We start from the raw sequence: 16,565 nt of genomic DNA, 5'->3' as shown, positions 1-16,565 counted from the left end.
CAATCTCCTCTGTTCTCCAACTCCTCAGACTCCTCTGTTCTCCATCTCCTCAGCCTCCTCTGTTCTCCATCTCCTCAGCCTCCTCTGTTCTCCATCTCCTCAGTCTCCTCTGTTCTCCATCTCCCAGTCCGTTTATTGCTAGCTGTTTGATTGTTTTCTCCTCTACCTCTATTGTACCCCATTGGATCAATTCCAGCCGTTTCCCCGCACGTTATTCATAACTCCCTCATTTAAGGAAAAGGAGTAATCCATAAAGCCAAGCCTCTTTTCCCCTCGGCATTCATTCACTCCGCAGAAAAAGAACAGGAAAACAAAAGCTACTGGAAGAGAAGGGATATAATGACGGCACTTAAGAAAGCACTTACCTTCAGCACTTGTTTTCTTTGGCCTCCGTTTCTCTCGTGTTCTCTCTGTCTGTTTTCATGGTGTCTGTGTCTGTAGCTTGTGCCCTCTAATCTTAGCCGTTTTTGACGTTTCAAGAGGTGGTCGTTGGTTCAGCTCTCCTGAAGCATTGTGGGCACTGGGTAGATTAATGCTGAGGCCTTGGCTGCATTTCATTTCAGAAAGGTTGTCTCCCTCCCCTCTTTCCTAGTCGCTTACTCCCCTTTATGGATCTTACATGACTGGATAGGTTAAGGCAATATGGAGAAACTACGTGGAGTTTAACTGACACCTACCCAGTTAGTCAGTATGAAGGAAACCAGGTAGTTTTAACTGACACCTACCCAGTTAGTCAGTATGAAGGAAACCAGGTAGTTTTAACTGACACCTACCCAGTTAGTCAGTATGAAGGAAACCAGGTAGTTTTAACTGACACCTACCCAGTTAGTCAGTATGAAGGAAACCAGGTAGTTTTAACTGACACCTACCCAGTTAGTCAGTATGAAGGAAACCAGGTAGTTTTAACTGACACCTACCCAGTTAGTCAGTATGAAGGAAACCAGGTAGTTTTAACTGACACCTACCCAGTTAGTCAGTATGAAGGAAACCAGGTAGTTTTAACTGACACCTACCCAGTTAGTCAGTATGAAGGAAACCAGGTAGTTTTAACTGACACCTACCCAGTTAGTCAGTATGAAGGAAACCAGGTAGTTTTAGCTGACACCTACCCAGTTAGTCAGTATGGAGGAAACTGACACCTACCCAGTTAGTCTCTGATCTGTTAAGGGGAGTGAACAAGGGCAAAAGGGAGGGGACAACCTTTTGGGATGCTATGCAACACCAGGGATAGTCTAGTCAGACAGCCAATCAGGTGTTAAACACAGTGGAGGCAGGACACCTGCCATGGACCATGATAAAACAGACTCACTGCTGCTTTAAACATGACGAGGCACACACACACACACACGCACACACACACACACACACACACAGTCCATTGAACTTGAAGCATTTAATATATAGACTGTGTTGTTATTCTGTCAGAGATGTTCGGTCAGGCCTTGTCTCCCATCGTGTGCTGAATCTCATTTGACCCCAGTATAGGACGACACAATGTAGCTTGTTTTCAACCCCACCTTCTCCATATAGTTTTTAGTTTACTGTGTGTATCACAGGAGGTTGGTGGCACCTTAATTGGGGAGGACGGGTTCGTGGTAATCGCTGGAGCGGAGTAGGGGAATGGTATGCCATTCCATGAACTCCGTTCCAGCCATTATTATGAGCCTTTCTCCCCTCAGCAGCCTCCACTAGTGTGTATGTACATATACTTGTGTTTGTGCACACACACAAGTTCAAGCTGAGGCCTGTTGCTATGGAAACCCCTATGGAAGTAGTGTAGCAAGGTGTTATTTTCTTGCATAATGTACAACACAGAGATAGTGCTGTTCAGTAGACAATGCCCAGACTCTAAAGGGTTCCTCAAAAACATCCTTAGTGTGCAGTCCTTTGATTTTAATACAGATCTAAAGCCTACTTCCTGTGCTTTCTCTCTTATTCTAATCTAATGTTAGAGGAATGTAGTTGACATGGTGATATAGGGGACAGTAAGATGGCTAGCTAGATGGTGTCACAGACATTGAATTGTCATATTGTGAAACAGTCTTTTTTTTAAAGATCTGTTGGTGTTTATCCTGGTTAGGCTTGCAAAATTCTGGTAACTTTCCCAAAATTCCCAGGGTTTCTAGAAATCCGGGTTGGAAGCCTGGGAATTCTGCAACCCAGGTATGTCTGTTGATGCAACTAGCCATGTTTTGGACTATGGCTGATCATATAGTGAGTTTATTTCAAATAGCCAATTATGTGTGTGTTGGGGTCTGTTTGTGTGTGTGTGTGTCGGGGTGATGACCAGGCACAGTCACTTAGTGTAATGGTTCCCGTGAAGACACTACAGGGGACAATAAATAACATTCTCCTGGTTGAGTTAGGGCCCCAGCTAGCCCACCTCACACTGCATGCTAAACACACACACACACACACACACACACACACACACACACACACACACACACACACACACACACACACACACACATTCTCTTTCACTCAACACACACATATGTATTAACACACAGACTAATTCACACTTAAACACATGCACACACACACACACACACCCTGAATGACCGGTTGACCGCGGCGCGTGATCCCTCTCTCTGCCATCCATCACCTGGGTGTCAGTGGGTTCAACCCTTCTGGGAAATGAGGAGCAGTATTTCAGGGATTTGAGAAGATCTATTAGAACGGCCTCCTCTGTCAGATAATGAGGGGAATGGGACTCTCTCTCCTCTTCCTTCTCTGCTCTCTAGAACGAGAGAGATTCATCACATGGAACGAGGGATGAGAAAAGAAAACAGGCCAAAGGTAGATAGGGAATGAGGTGACGGTCAGAACCTGGTGGGGGGGCTGTGTGTCTGTCTGTGTTGAAGAGAGATCCCATTGTTTCTCCTCACCACATAAGACGGACACCTCATGCTCGCTGAGGTATGTCTCATTGTGATTTGTACCTGTCCCTAACCATTCATAACATGCATCCTCCCTGTCTGTCTCTAACCATTCATAACATAACATACACCCACCCTCCCTCCCTCCCTGTCCCTAACCATTCATAACATGACATACACCCACCCACCCTCCCTCCCTGTCTCTCTAACCATTCATAACATGCATCCTCCCTGTCTGTCTCTAACCATTCATAACATAACATACACCCACCCACCCTCCCTCCCTGTCCCTAACCATTCATAACATAACATACACACACCCACCCTCCCTCCCTGTCCCTAACCATTCATAACATAACATACACCCACCCACCCTCCCTCCCTGTCCCTAACCATTCATAACATACACCAAACCTGTCTGCCAGCCTAGTGACAAACTACCAACCAAACACTCCCCATCCGTCTCCCTCTCTCTTTCTCACATCCTTCATTCTACCCCACTCAATATTTTTTGATGTAACATTCCTCTGTTTAAAAAGGTATTTGAAAAAAAAATCCCATCTCTCTCGCACGCACGCACTCACTCACGCATTCACTCACTCACTCGTCATTCCACACAGTACCTCCTCTAGTGTTCGTCTAACGTTCAGATCCGGCAGGGAGTTTAGCAAAACCTTCCTCAGTAAATAAAGTCAGAAGTGTCCCCACATCCCCGAAAACAAAAGACCACCAGATGTGTGTGAGTCCTAGTGGACCCAGAGACTTTGACAGATGCTGCTAATTGTAGTCAGAGCCAGCTGCCTCTGTGCGACTGGGGAAGCACTCTGCCAGTACCCCGACTGTTCTTTTAAACCGCTCAGCCCAAACCAGCTACCTGGATGAGGCCCCTTTTGCCTGCCGATTTGAAATAGATTTATGAATGTTTATTATGTTCATGTATTCTAAATGCTGAGTTCTAAATGTTGCTGAGGTAGGTTGGTTAATGCCACCCGTACAAAGCCTAATCTCAGCTGAGGAGACTCTAAACTGAAAGCTAATGCCTGGCCTTTGGCTCAGTGGGCTGACAACTTGAGTTTGAAACCTGTTTGGTCACATTTACTCTGTTGGCTCTAGTGTTGTAGATTTCAGATCAAAATACTTAGAGAGTATGCTTAGATTGTTAAATACTTCTCTGATCTGTAGTACCTTACTACAACAAAGTGCTTCACTCCTGTTCCAACAGATATATGCACTTAACCAACCACAATTAAAAGAACACTTATTGAATTTTCCCTCTTTACATTGAAAGATTGGTCCTTGTGGAGGCTGAAGAGTTGAAATATATATTCATCATTTAGCTTTTGCATTGAGCTGAAGGTCAGCATGGTTTTCACTACTACGCATTAGTTTAGCCGTTAGTAGAGAGTTATTGAATGAGAGTCATTTAGAGTAGAGAGGAGTTTTTAGACCTGGAGGCTGACAGGAGCGGTGCTGCCTTCGAGAGACCTCCTGATGGTCCAAGATCAGTTGTCTTTACCTCTGTTCTAACTCTAAACCTGTATGAGCCTCACAACACAACTGACCTGGGATGAATTGATAAGAACAGTTTGAATTGCTGTTTGAATATCAACCGTCCTCCCTTCCTTAACGTAATCACTCTAACACTGCTGGACAGGTGAAACCCTATGAAGGAAGGAAGGGTGCATTTGAAAGAAATTCAAACTAGGCCTTAGTACCTGCTGCATCTTAGGGCCCTTTTTGTATACTCTTCAAATGCATCTTTCCTTTCCTCCGTTCCTTGAAGTAATCACTGATCTGACATAAGGTCTTGGTGTAAGCAAGCCTGCATTCATTACATTGGTTTCACCAATTAAGTAATGTCAGAAGGGAGGAAGGAAGGAAGGAGGCATTTCGAGTATTCAAACAGGGCCAATGTTTGGGCTGTGTATTGCAGCTTCTTCACCTGTTATCCCTCCAGCCGTCCTCACCACATCCTCTATCTCTGCTGCCCTCTGCAGGCTGCTTCTGGAACTGCTGGAGCTGCTGTTTGACAAGTTCAATGCGGTGGCTGCGGCCCACAGTGTGGTGCTGGCCCACCTGCAGCAGATCGTGGTGTCCCCCAACGGAGCCCAGGAGGGCATCAAGCTCTATGAGCAAGCTGACGTCTCCGCTAAGATCCAGACCGTGCTCCAGGTCAGTTCAAGTTTAAAATGTCATGTTTTGAATCAATCACAGTCCCGAATCCCTGTAAATAAAACATTAAAACATATCTACAAAGATCCATCTGCCGTTCTGTGTATCCATAAAGATTCACGGGTGATTTGGCAGCAGACGATTTGCACACTTGTGGTTAAACCTTTAGACTGTGAAAGCATGGATTAGGCTTCCATGAGCAAGAATGATAATAATAAAATAATAATAATAATATGCCATTTAGCAGACGCTTTTATCCAAAGCGACTTACAGTCATGCGTGCATACATTTTTTTTGTGTATGGGTGGTCCCGGGGATCGAACCCACTACCTTGGCGTTACAGGCGCCGTGCTCTACCAGCTGAGCTACAGAGGACCACATCATGATCACACATGATCACACATGATGCTAACTCACTGTTCTGACAGAACTCACTGTTCTGACATGAACTACAACGACACAAACCGATAAAGCCTTACCTTTAGTGACGACAATCTTTTACATCATTACTAATGCTGATTGACTATTTACTGTACACATTCAATGTAGAAATCAATCTGGATTATTTATATGCAGCCCGGGGTGTGTGTGTGTGTGAAAGCATGCTGTATCCATAACAACAGTGATGTAGGTTAATTCCTGGAGAGAATGCTGTTAACTCTGTATGTGTGTTCTGCATCCAGCTATGAATCCTGGCAGTGTTTCACCCAACACTCGTTTGTGCAGCCAGTCAATGTTGTCTTTCTTTTCAAAGAGATTATTCTTGTGGAACGAGTGCTGAGAACATGATGAAAGTATGTCAGGCGAAATGCAGTTCCTGAGCTATCTATACACAAACGTGGGCACGGACCACGCACGCACGCGCACACACACACACACACACACACACACACACACGTGTATAAAAAAACACATTCAAGCATACACACAAACACACACATTCAAACAAACACACATCCATTCAAACACACACACATAAGCACACACAAAAACTCTCTCCACTAGTCTAGTCAGTGAGTGCTGGGGGTGCCTGCCTGCCATGGGCGTTCCTCAGGGATCTGTCATAGGTCACTTCCAAACAGCTGCTCATCTCCTCAGCCAATCAGGGGGGGGGGGGGGGGGGGGGGGGGGGGGGGGGGCTCCTAATCTGACACAATGATAAAATCCATAGCGCTTAATTTCTTCCGTCGTGTTGTAAGGCGTAAGCCTGTGTGTAGGTGGGCACATTTCAGATTGTAGTGAAGTGTCGAAATGAGCAGAGTGATGATAACGGAACACAGGCCTGATGATGAAACAGAGGGAGACAGAGGGAGACAGAGGGAGACAGAGGGAGACAGAGGGAGACAGAGGGGACATTGGCTAGGGAACTGCCAGTCACGCTGGGGAAATGTTCCAGTAACGTGTAGCTAGCTACTTCCTGTGAAGAGACTCATTGTGAGGTGTAGCTCCAGGGTATTATCCCTTCACACATGTGAGTGATGGCTGGGCTCCAGCTAAAGCTCTGAGCATTAAAGAGCCTACAGCCAAACTACACATGGAGGAGTGTGAGGATCTACATTATGGCTCTAGGACTGGTTTTCTAGATATGGTCTCTGACTGTTCACGCCAGACCAGTCTGCTGCCATACAGCTTGGTCTGTATGCATAAGGCTTCCATTAGCAAGAATGATCACACATGATGCTAACTAGCAGAGACAAGACTCACTGTTCTGACATGAAGTACAACGACACAAACCGATAAAGCCTTACCTTTAGTGACGACAATCTTTTACATCATTACTAATGCTGATTGACTATTTACTGTACACATTCAATGTAGAAATCAATCTGGATTATTTATATGCAGCCCGGGGGGGGGGGGGGGGGGGTGTGAAAGCAGTTCATGTCCGATAGTGTCTCTCCAAGTTAGCATATATATATATATTTTTTTATCATCTATTTTTAAAAATCTTTTTAGACATTTTTTTGTTTACACCAGACAGGAAGAGACACATAGGAACAACAACTCTGCCCAGACCCACCTGCCCACACCCCCATCCCTAGTGCCTGCATTATTGTTCGCCACATGGCCTTAAATTGTACCAATTTGTTTTTCTCGGTCGCCCATGCTATTTCAATAATAAATCGTTAGATTTCTCCATTGTGTTGTTGATGGCGGATTGATTGATTTCCAGGTTTTTAGTATACATTTTCTCAAGATGAGTGATGAGAAGAGAATCGTCCAGCCTATCACAATACCCCCATATGCCATGTTTTGAAATATGCAGATGGATTAAAAGTTGTAATACTTCTGACAGACAACTTTCTACCTCCGCCCATAACTGTTGTTTTTTTATAGCGTTATGGAGTCATTGTTAGTTTTACACATAAGACATAACTCTGCCGTTGTGATGTAGAGTTTGTGAATTTTGTCTCTGCTATAATAAATTACATAATTAAGCAATAAGGCCTGAGGTGGTGTGGTATATGGCCAAAGGGCTGTTCTTATGCACGACGCAACGTGAAGTGCCTGGATACAGGCCTTAGCCGTGGTAAATTGGCCATATACCACAATCCCCCGAGGTGCCTTATTGCTATTATAAACTGGTTACCAACGTAATTAGAGCAGTACAAATAAATGTTTGGTCATATCAGACCGTATACCACGGCTGTCAGCCAATCAGCATTCAGGGCTCCAACCACCCAGTTTATACATTTGTTTATAATAGTTCTGACAGACAACTTTCTACATCCGCCCATAACTTTTGGTCTTTATAGCGTTCCCAGAAAGCACAGATTATTGAGTCATAGTTTTACACTTAAGACATGCCTTTGTGCTGTAGAGTTGTGAATTTTGTCTCTGGTATTATAATCAATTCTATAAATTAGTTTATACTGGATTAAGTGTACATTTTTATTAACTGTAATTTTGTTAATTTTGCTCCAACATTCAAATCAAATCAAATCTAATTTTATTGGCCACATGCGCCGAATACAACAGGTGCAGACATTACAGTGAAATGCTTACTTACAGCCCTTAACCAACAGTGCATTTATTTTTAACAAAAAAGTAAAAATAAAACAACAACAAAAAAAGTGTTTGGGAAAAAAAGTAAAAAAAAATAAAATAAAGTAAAATAAAATAACAGTAGGGAGGCTATATATACAGGGGGGTACCGGTGCAGAGTCAATGTGTGGGGGCACCGGCTAGTTGAGGTAGTTTAAGTAATATGTACATGTGGGTAGAGTTAAAGTGACTATGCATAAATAATTAACAGAGTAGCAGCAGCGTAAAAGGATGGGGGGGGGGGGGGGGGGCAGTGCAAATAGTCCGGGTAGCCATGATTAGCTGTTCAGGAGTCTTATGGCTTGGGGGTAGAAGCTGTTGAGAAGTCTTTTGGACCTAGACTTGGCACTCCGGTACCGCTTGCCGTGCGGTAGCAGAGAGAACAGTCTATGACTAGGGTGGCTGGAGTCTTTGACAATTTTGAGGGCCTTCCTCTGACACCGCCTGGTATAGAGGTCCTGGATGGCAGGAAGCTTGGCCCCAGTGATGTAGTGGGCCGTACGCACTACCCTCTGTGCCTTGCGGTCAGAGGCCAAGCAGTTGCCATACCAGGCGGTGATGCAACCAGTCAGGATGCTCTCGATGGTGCAGCTGTAGAATTTTTTGAGGATCTGAGGACCCATGCCAAATCTTTTCAGTCTCCTGAGGTGGAATAGGCTTTGTCGTGCCCTCTTCATGACTGTCTTGGTGTGTTTGGACCATGATAGTTCGTTGGTGATGTGGACACCAAGGAACTTGAAGCTCTCAACCTGTTCCACTACAGCCCCGTCGATGAGAATGGGGGCGTGCTCAGTGCTCTTTTTTTTCCTGTAGTCCACAATCATCTCCTTTGTCTTGGTCACGTTGAGGGAGAGGTTGTTATCCTGGCACCACACGGCCAGGTCTCTGACCTCCTCCCTATAGGCTGTCTCATCGTTGTCGGTGATCAGGCCTACCACTGTTGTGTCGTTGGCAAACTTAATGATGGTGTTGGAGTCGTGCCTGGCCATGCAGTCATGGGTGAACAGGGAGTACAGGAGGGGACTGAACACGCACCCCTGAGGGGCCCCCGTGTTGAGGATCAGTGTGGCAGATGTGTTGTTACCTACCCTTACCACCTGGGGGCGGCCCGTCAGGAAATCCAGGATCCAGTTGCAGAGGGAGGTGTTTAGTCCTAGGATCCTTAGCTTAGTGATGAGCTTTGAGAGCACTATGGTGTTGAATGCTGAGCTGTAGTCAATGAATAGCATTCTCACGTAGGTGTTCCTCTTGTCCAGGTGAGAAAGGGCAGTGTGGAGTGCAATAGAGATTGCATCATCTGTGGATCTGTTGGGGCGATATGCAAATTGGAGTGGGTCTAGAGTTTCTGGGATAATGGTGTTGATGTGAGCCATGACCAGCCTTTCAAAGCACTTCATGGCTACAGACGTCAGTGCTACGGGTCGGTAGTCATTTAGGCAGGTTATCTTAGAGTCCTTGGGCACGGGGACTATGGTGGTCTGCTTGAAACATGTTGGTATTACAGACTCAGTCAGGGACATGTTGAAAATGTCAGTGAAGACACTTGCCAGTTGGTCAGCACATGCTCGGAGTACATGTCCTGGTAATCCGTCTGGCCCTGCGGCCTTGTGAATGTTGACATGCTTAAAAGTCTTACTCACCACGGCTACGGAGAGCGTGATCACATAGTCATCCGGAACAGCTGGTGCTCTCATGCATGCTTCAGTGTTGCTTGCCTCGAAGCGAGCATAGAAGTGGTTTAGCTCGTCTGGAAGTCTTGTGTCACTGGGAAGCTCGCGGCTGTGCTTCCCTTTGTAGTCTGTAATAGTTTTCAAGCCCTGCCACATCTGACGAGCGTCAGAGCCAGTGTAGTACGATTCAATCTTAGTCCTGTATTGACTCTTTGCCTGTTTGATGGTTCGTCGGAGGGCATAGCGGGATTTCTTATAAGCGTCCGGGTTAGAGTCCCGCTCCTTGAAAGCGGCAGCTCTACCCTTTAGCTCAGTGCGGATGTTTCCTGTAATCCATGGCTTCTGGTTGGGGTATGTACGTACGGTCACTGTGGGGACGACATCATCAATGCACTTATTGATGAAGCCAATGACTGATGTGGTGTACTCCTCAATGCTATCTGAAGAATCCCGGAACATGTTCCAGTCTGTGCTAGCAAAACAGTCCTGTAGCTTAGCATCTGCGTCATCTGACCACTTTTTTATTAACCGAGTCACTGCTGCTTCCTGCTTTAGTTTTTGCTTATAAGCAGGAATCAGGAGGATAGAGTTATGGTCAGATTTGCCAAATGGAGGGCGAGGGATAGCTTTGTATGCGTCTCTGTGTGTGGAGTAAAGGTGGTCTAGAGTTTTTTTTCCTCTGGTTGCACATTTAACATGCTGGTAGAAATTAGGTAGAATCGATTTAAGTTTCCCTGCATTAAAGTCCCCGGCCACTAGGAGCGCTGCATCTGGATGAGCGTTTTCCTGTTGACTTATGGCCTTATACAGCTCATTCAGTGCAATCTTAATGCCAGCATTGGTTTGTGGTGGTAAATAGACAGCTATGAAACATATAGATGAAAACTCTCTTGGTAAATAGTGTGGTCTACAGCTTATCATAAGATACTCTACCTCAGGCGAGCAAAACCTCGAGACTTCCTTAGTATTTCATTTTGTGCACCAGCTGTTGTTTACAAATATACACAGACCGCCACCCCTTGTCTTACCGGAGTCAGCCGTTCTATCCTGCCGATGTAGTGTATAGCCCGCTAGCTGTATGTTGTCCATGTCGTCGTTCAGCCACGACTCGGTGAAACATAAGATATTACAGTTTTTAATGTCCCGTTGGTAGGATAACCGTAATCTTAGGTCATCCAATTTGTTCTCCAATGATTGAAGATTGGCTAATAGGATTGATGGGAGCGGCAGTTTACTCGCTCGCCGTCGGATCCTTACAAGGCACCCCGACCTACGTCCACGATATCTCCGTCTCTTCCTCATTTGAATGACAGGGATTTGGGCCTTGTCAGGTGTCTGTAGGATATCCTTCACGGCCGCCTCGTTGAAGAAAAAATCTTCGTCCAATACGAGGTGAGTAATCGCTGTTCTGATATCCAGAAGCTCTTTTTGGTTATAAGAGACGATGGCAGAAACATTATGTACAAAATAAATTACAAATAACGCGGAAAAACACACATAATAGTACAATTGGTTAGAGGGCTGTAAAAATTCCCTCCATCTTGTGCCAACATCACTCTCCTAGTTAGCATCATGTTTGTTTGATTGTGTGTGTGTGTGTTTGTGTGTGTGTTTGTTTGAATGTGTGTGTTCGATTGTGTGTGTATGTTCGGAATTATTTTAGTTTTTTATACACGTGTGTGTGTGTGTGTGTGTGTGTGTGCGCGTGCGTGCGTGGTCCGTGCCCACATGTTTGTGTATAGATAGCTCAGGAACTGCATTTCGCCTGACATACTTTCATCATGTTCTCAGCACTCGTTCCACAAGAATAATCTCTTCTTTGAAAAGAAAGACAACATTGACTGGCTGCACAAACGAGTGTTGGGTGAAACACTGCCAGGATTCATAGCTGGATGCAGAACACACATACAGAGTTAACAGCATTCTCTCCAGGAATTAACCTACATCACTGTTGTTATGGATACAGCATGCTTTCACATTCACACACACCCCCGGGCTGTATATAAAGAAATCAGATTGATTTCTACATTGAACGTGTACAGTAATTAGTCAATCAGCATTAGTAATGATGTAAAAGTTTGTCGTCAGTAAAGGTAAGGCTTTGTCAGAACAGTGAGTCTTGTCTTTCCTAGTTAGCATCATGTGAAGTAGACCTCCCGAGGGACACAGTGGAGAGTTTTTGCTCTTTTCTATTTTACACTCTGCTCTTTACTTCATCTCTCCCTCACATCTTTTCTCTTCCTCAGTTTCGTCTTGTTCCCAAGTCTCAGAGGGCTAGCGTTCTCTCCCTTTGCTTTTGAGCGGAGAGATGGAGCAAGAGGGAGGGAGGGAGAGAGATGGAGAGAGAGAGACCGGTGGGGGGGGAGTGACTGAGAGGGAGGAGAGCAAAGGGAGAGAGAGGTGCAGACTGGGATTGAGTAAATGGTGTTGTCATCACTCCATCAGACCAGGAGTCAGACAGTGACCTTGAGCACATTTCTTTCATTATCTTTTCTTTTCTCTTGCGTTTTCTCTCGCTCGCTCTCTCTTTTCACCCCTCAAAACCACTCAGAGCGAAAAGCAGCGACTCCGCCATGCCAACTGTTGCTAAGCTCACTTCGGGCAGGCAGGCGTGCAGCCAGGCCTTAGGGATCGAAGACGCACTAAGACTTAAATCACATTTTGTCCAAAGCCTACTTTTTTGGAACTGAGGACAATTGCTCTGTCTTATTGAACATTGATTATCTAAGGCCCAGGCCCCTTGATTGGCTCAAAATTGGTCCTTACACTAAGCTGTGATTGGGGAAGTACTGGATAAACAGAGTCGTGATTGGCTGGGCCAACTGATTGCCTGTCGATTTAGTCACCAGTGTTTTACCTCTGTTTGGAGGAGAATATGAAGAGATGGACATAGAGCGGTGAGGACTGGAGGGTTGGCATTGTATACTCTCAAAGCCAGTCAGATGGATAGATAGTTGGATGGAGTTTTGTAAAATAGGCTAAAATCCCAATCTGACCCTTCATGATGTACAACTATGGCCATTGGCTTCCAATTGGCTCAATCACCTACCCTCTACGGCAACTCTACTTTACTGTAGAAAACAAATTGACAATACAACATTCATAACAGTTACATACCAATAAAAAGAGACTAGCCTGCTGGCCTTACTGGGTCGATAGGAACATTAGCCCGAGCTGTTTATGAGGGATAACACACCTGGCACAAATGATTGTCTAGTTCTGTTCCTTCCAGGGGGTGCCCTATACCTGCACCTAGAGGAGAGTAGTTCAAAGTCCGGGTACAGGGGGTGGTTTGGGTCTAAAATGATTTTGTGAGCCTTGCGGAGGGCCCTGACCTTAAAGATCTCATCCAAGCCTGTCTGTTTGACTCCAAGTACCTTGCTTGCTGTGGTGATAATCCTTCTCAGCATATCTTTCTGGCTGACAGTGGCCTTGCCAAACCAACAAACAATACAACAAGTTAAAATACTCTCAACTAAAGATTTATAAAACAATTAGTATAGTCCAGTCAACATCAAAAGATCCCAGCTTGTTGAGAAAGTACAGTCTCTGTTGACTCTTTTTGTAGATCGGGTCTGTACATTTACTCCACTGAAGCTTATTGTCCAAGAGGACACCCATATATTTGTATTCCTCTACAATCTCTATCTTCTGACCTCTGATAGAAGTTGCAGAGGTAGGTGTTGTTCGCGTCCTGAAGTCTATGCACATCTTGTTGGTGTTGAGGACCAAGTGTGATTCATCACATTCATCTACAAAGTCGTTTAGGACCGGGCCATGGTGTTCCTCATCACCATGCAACAGGCTGATCAAGGCAGTGTCATCAGCGAACTTACAGTTGAAGTCGGAAGTTTACATACACCTTAGCCAAATACATTTAAACTCAGTTTTTTACAATTCCTGACATTTAATCCTAGTACAAATTCCCTGTTTTAGGTCAGTTAGGATCACCACTTTATTTTAAGAATGTGAAATGTCAGAATAATAGTAGAGAGAATTATTTATTTCAGCTTTTATTTATTTCATCACATTCCCTGTGGGTCAGAAGTTTACATACACTCAATTAGTATTTGGTAGCATTGCCTTTAAATTGTTTAACTTGGGTCAAACGTTTCGGGTAGCCTTCCACAAGCTTCCCACAATAAGTTGGGTGAATTTTGGCCCATTCCTCCTGACAGAGCTTGTGTAACTGAGTCAGGTTTGTAGGCCTCCTTGCTCGCACACGCTTTTTCAGTTCTGCCCACAAATGTTCTATAGGATTGAGGTCAGGGCTTTGTGATGGCCACTCCAGTACCTTGACTTTGTTGTCCTTAAGCCATTTTGTCACAACTTTGGAAGTATGCTTGGGGTCATTGTCCATTTGGAAGACCCATTTGCGACCAAGCTTTAACTTCCTGACTGATGTCTTGAGATGTTGCTTCAATATATCCACATAATTTTCCTTCCTCATGATGCCATCTATTTTGTGAAGTGCACCAGTCCCTCCTGCAGCAAAGCACCCCCACAGCATGGTGCTTCACGGTTGGGATGGTGTTCTTCGGCTTGCAAGCCTTCCCCCTTTTCCTCCAAACATAACGATGGTCATTATGGCCAAACAGTTCTATTTTTGTTTCATCAGACCAGAGGACATTTCTCCAAAAAGTACAATCTTTGTCCCCATTTGCAGTTTTAAACCGTAGTCTGTCTTTTTTATGGCAGTTTTGGAGCAGTGGCTTCTTCCTTGCTGAGCGGCCTTTCAGGTTATGTCGACATCGGAATCTTTTTACTGTGGATATAGATACTTTTGTACCTGTTTCCTCCAGCATCTTCACAAGGTCCTTTGCTGTTGTTCTGGGATTGATTTGCACTTTTCGCACCAAAGTATGTTCATCTCTAGGAGACAGAACGCGTCTCCTTCCTGAGCGGTATGACGGCTGCGTGGTCCCATGGTGTTTATACTTGCGTACTATTGTTTGTACAGATGAACGTGGTACCTTCAGGTGTTTGGAAATTGCTCCCAAGGATGAACCAGACTTGTGGAGTTCTACTATTTATTTTCTGAGGTCTTGGCTGATTTCTTTAGATTTTCCCATGATGTCAAGCAAAGAGGCACTGAGTTTGAAGGTTGGCCTTGAAATACATCCACAGGTACACCTCCAATTGACTCAAATGATGTCAATTAGCCTATCAGAAGCTTCTAAAGCCATGACATAATTTTCTGGAATTTTCCAAGCTGTTTAAAGGCACAGTCAACTTAGTGTATGTAAACTTCTGACCCACTGGAATTGTGATACAGTGAATGATAAGTGAAATAATCTGTCTGTAAGCAATTGTTGGAAAAATTACTTGTGTCATGCACAAAGTAGATGTCCTAACCGACTTGCCAAAACTATAGTTTGTTAACAAGAAATTTGTAGAGTGGTTGAAAAACAAGTTTTAATGACTCCAACCTAAGTGTATGTAAACTTCCGACTTCAACTGTAACTAGATGTCTGTCAGGATAGGAACTGCTACAACTATTAGTGTACAATTGGTTATCCTAAATAAAATAAAATAAAGGCAAATGGAAGAGATTGTGGCAGGGAAGATGGATAGAGCGTTAAAGAGAGTTGGAGAAAGCGGGAGGAGGGAAGAGGAGGGAGTGTAGGTATTACGCGGCTGTGCTGTGCCTTTGCGTTAATGGAAGGCATTAAGCCGTTCGCTCTCCAGCGGCGCGGGAACTAAAGCCGCTACTGCTGCCTCCACTCTGCCAACCCCAGGTTGCCAGGGGCTCCTCACTCCCCCGCCGCCGCAATGCGCGATAATGTCATCTCTTGATTAGAATACTCATTATGTGAAATTAGGTTTTCTTATTCAGTCACTCGTGTTATTATTTCCTGGGCGATTGTATCTTTGTGAGTCTCTCCTTCTCTCCCACTCCCTCTCTCAATCCAACTTCATCCCTCTCTCTTTCTCTCCCTCAATCACCACTCCTCTCTTTCTCTTTCCCCCTCCCTTCCTCTATCCCTCTATCTCTCCCCCTCTCCCCCATCCTTCCTGCTCTCTTGGAGAGACAAACTCAGTATGGCAACAGCACATGTTAATGCCTGGTAGTCTAGCAGCACATGTTAATGCCTGGTAGTCTAGCAGCACATGTTAATGCCTGGTAGTCTAGCAGCACATGTTAATGCCTGATAGTCTAGCAGCACATGTTAATGCCTGGTAGTCTAGCAGCACATGTTAATGCCTGAAAGTCTAGCAGCACATGTTAATGCCTGGTAGTCTAGCAGCACATGTTAATGCCTGGTAGTCTAGCAGCACATGTTAATGCCTGGTAGTCTAGCAGCACATGTTAATGCCTGGTAGTCTAGCAGCACATGTTAATGCCTGGTAGTCTAGCAGCACATGTTAATGCCTGATAGTCTAGCAGCACATGTTAATGCCTGGTAGTCTAGCAGCACATGTTAATGCCTGGTAGTCTAGCAGCACATGTTAATGCCTGGTAGTCTAGCAGCAGTGTAGATTCCTGAGGGAGGCTGTATTGGAGGCTGCTCTTTGCCCTGCTCCTCCTCTCACAGTGGGGTGCTATAGGACCCATATTCCACCCTGCAGTGCCCTGGTGTTTGTGTGCACTTGTGTGAGGAGTGTGTCCTTGCAGTCTGCAGGTGTGAACAGTACCCAGCAGGAGGCGGATAACGTGCCGTTGTCTCTTGTTAGTTCAGGTGTGTGCCTGAAGAAGGCAAGCAACTGCCCACTAGCATGAACCATCTTTGCTAGCTAGTGACTTTTCTCAGGTGTGTGTGGTGAGATGCTGTTGGCTCTTGTCGAGGTGTAGATT

The 16,565-nt window shown here is 45.0% G+C and overlaps 1 protein-coding gene across 1 annotated transcript in view; it reads left to right on the top strand.

Moving 5' to 3' along the window:
* The window catches only part of LOC311140109 (exocyst complex component 4-like), a 210,081-nt gene that overhangs the window by 24,420 nt on the left and 169,096 nt on the right, over nucleotides 1–16,565 (top strand). The window contains exon 7 of the mRNA XM_084175046.1: nucleotides 4,880–5,054. Coding sequence (XP_084031172.1) covers nucleotides 4,880–5,054 — 175 coding nt within the window. The remainder of the gene's footprint in view (nucleotides 1–4,879; nucleotides 5,055–16,565) is intronic.

This window comes from Coregonus lavaretus (genome assembly GCF_964263955.1).
Source record: "Coregonus lavaretus genome assembly, chromosome: 13".
Taxonomy (NCBI): domain Eukaryota; kingdom Metazoa; phylum Chordata; class Actinopteri; order Salmoniformes; family Salmonidae; genus Coregonus; species Coregonus lavaretus.
This window is presented reverse-complemented; position numbering and strand designations above follow the sequence as displayed.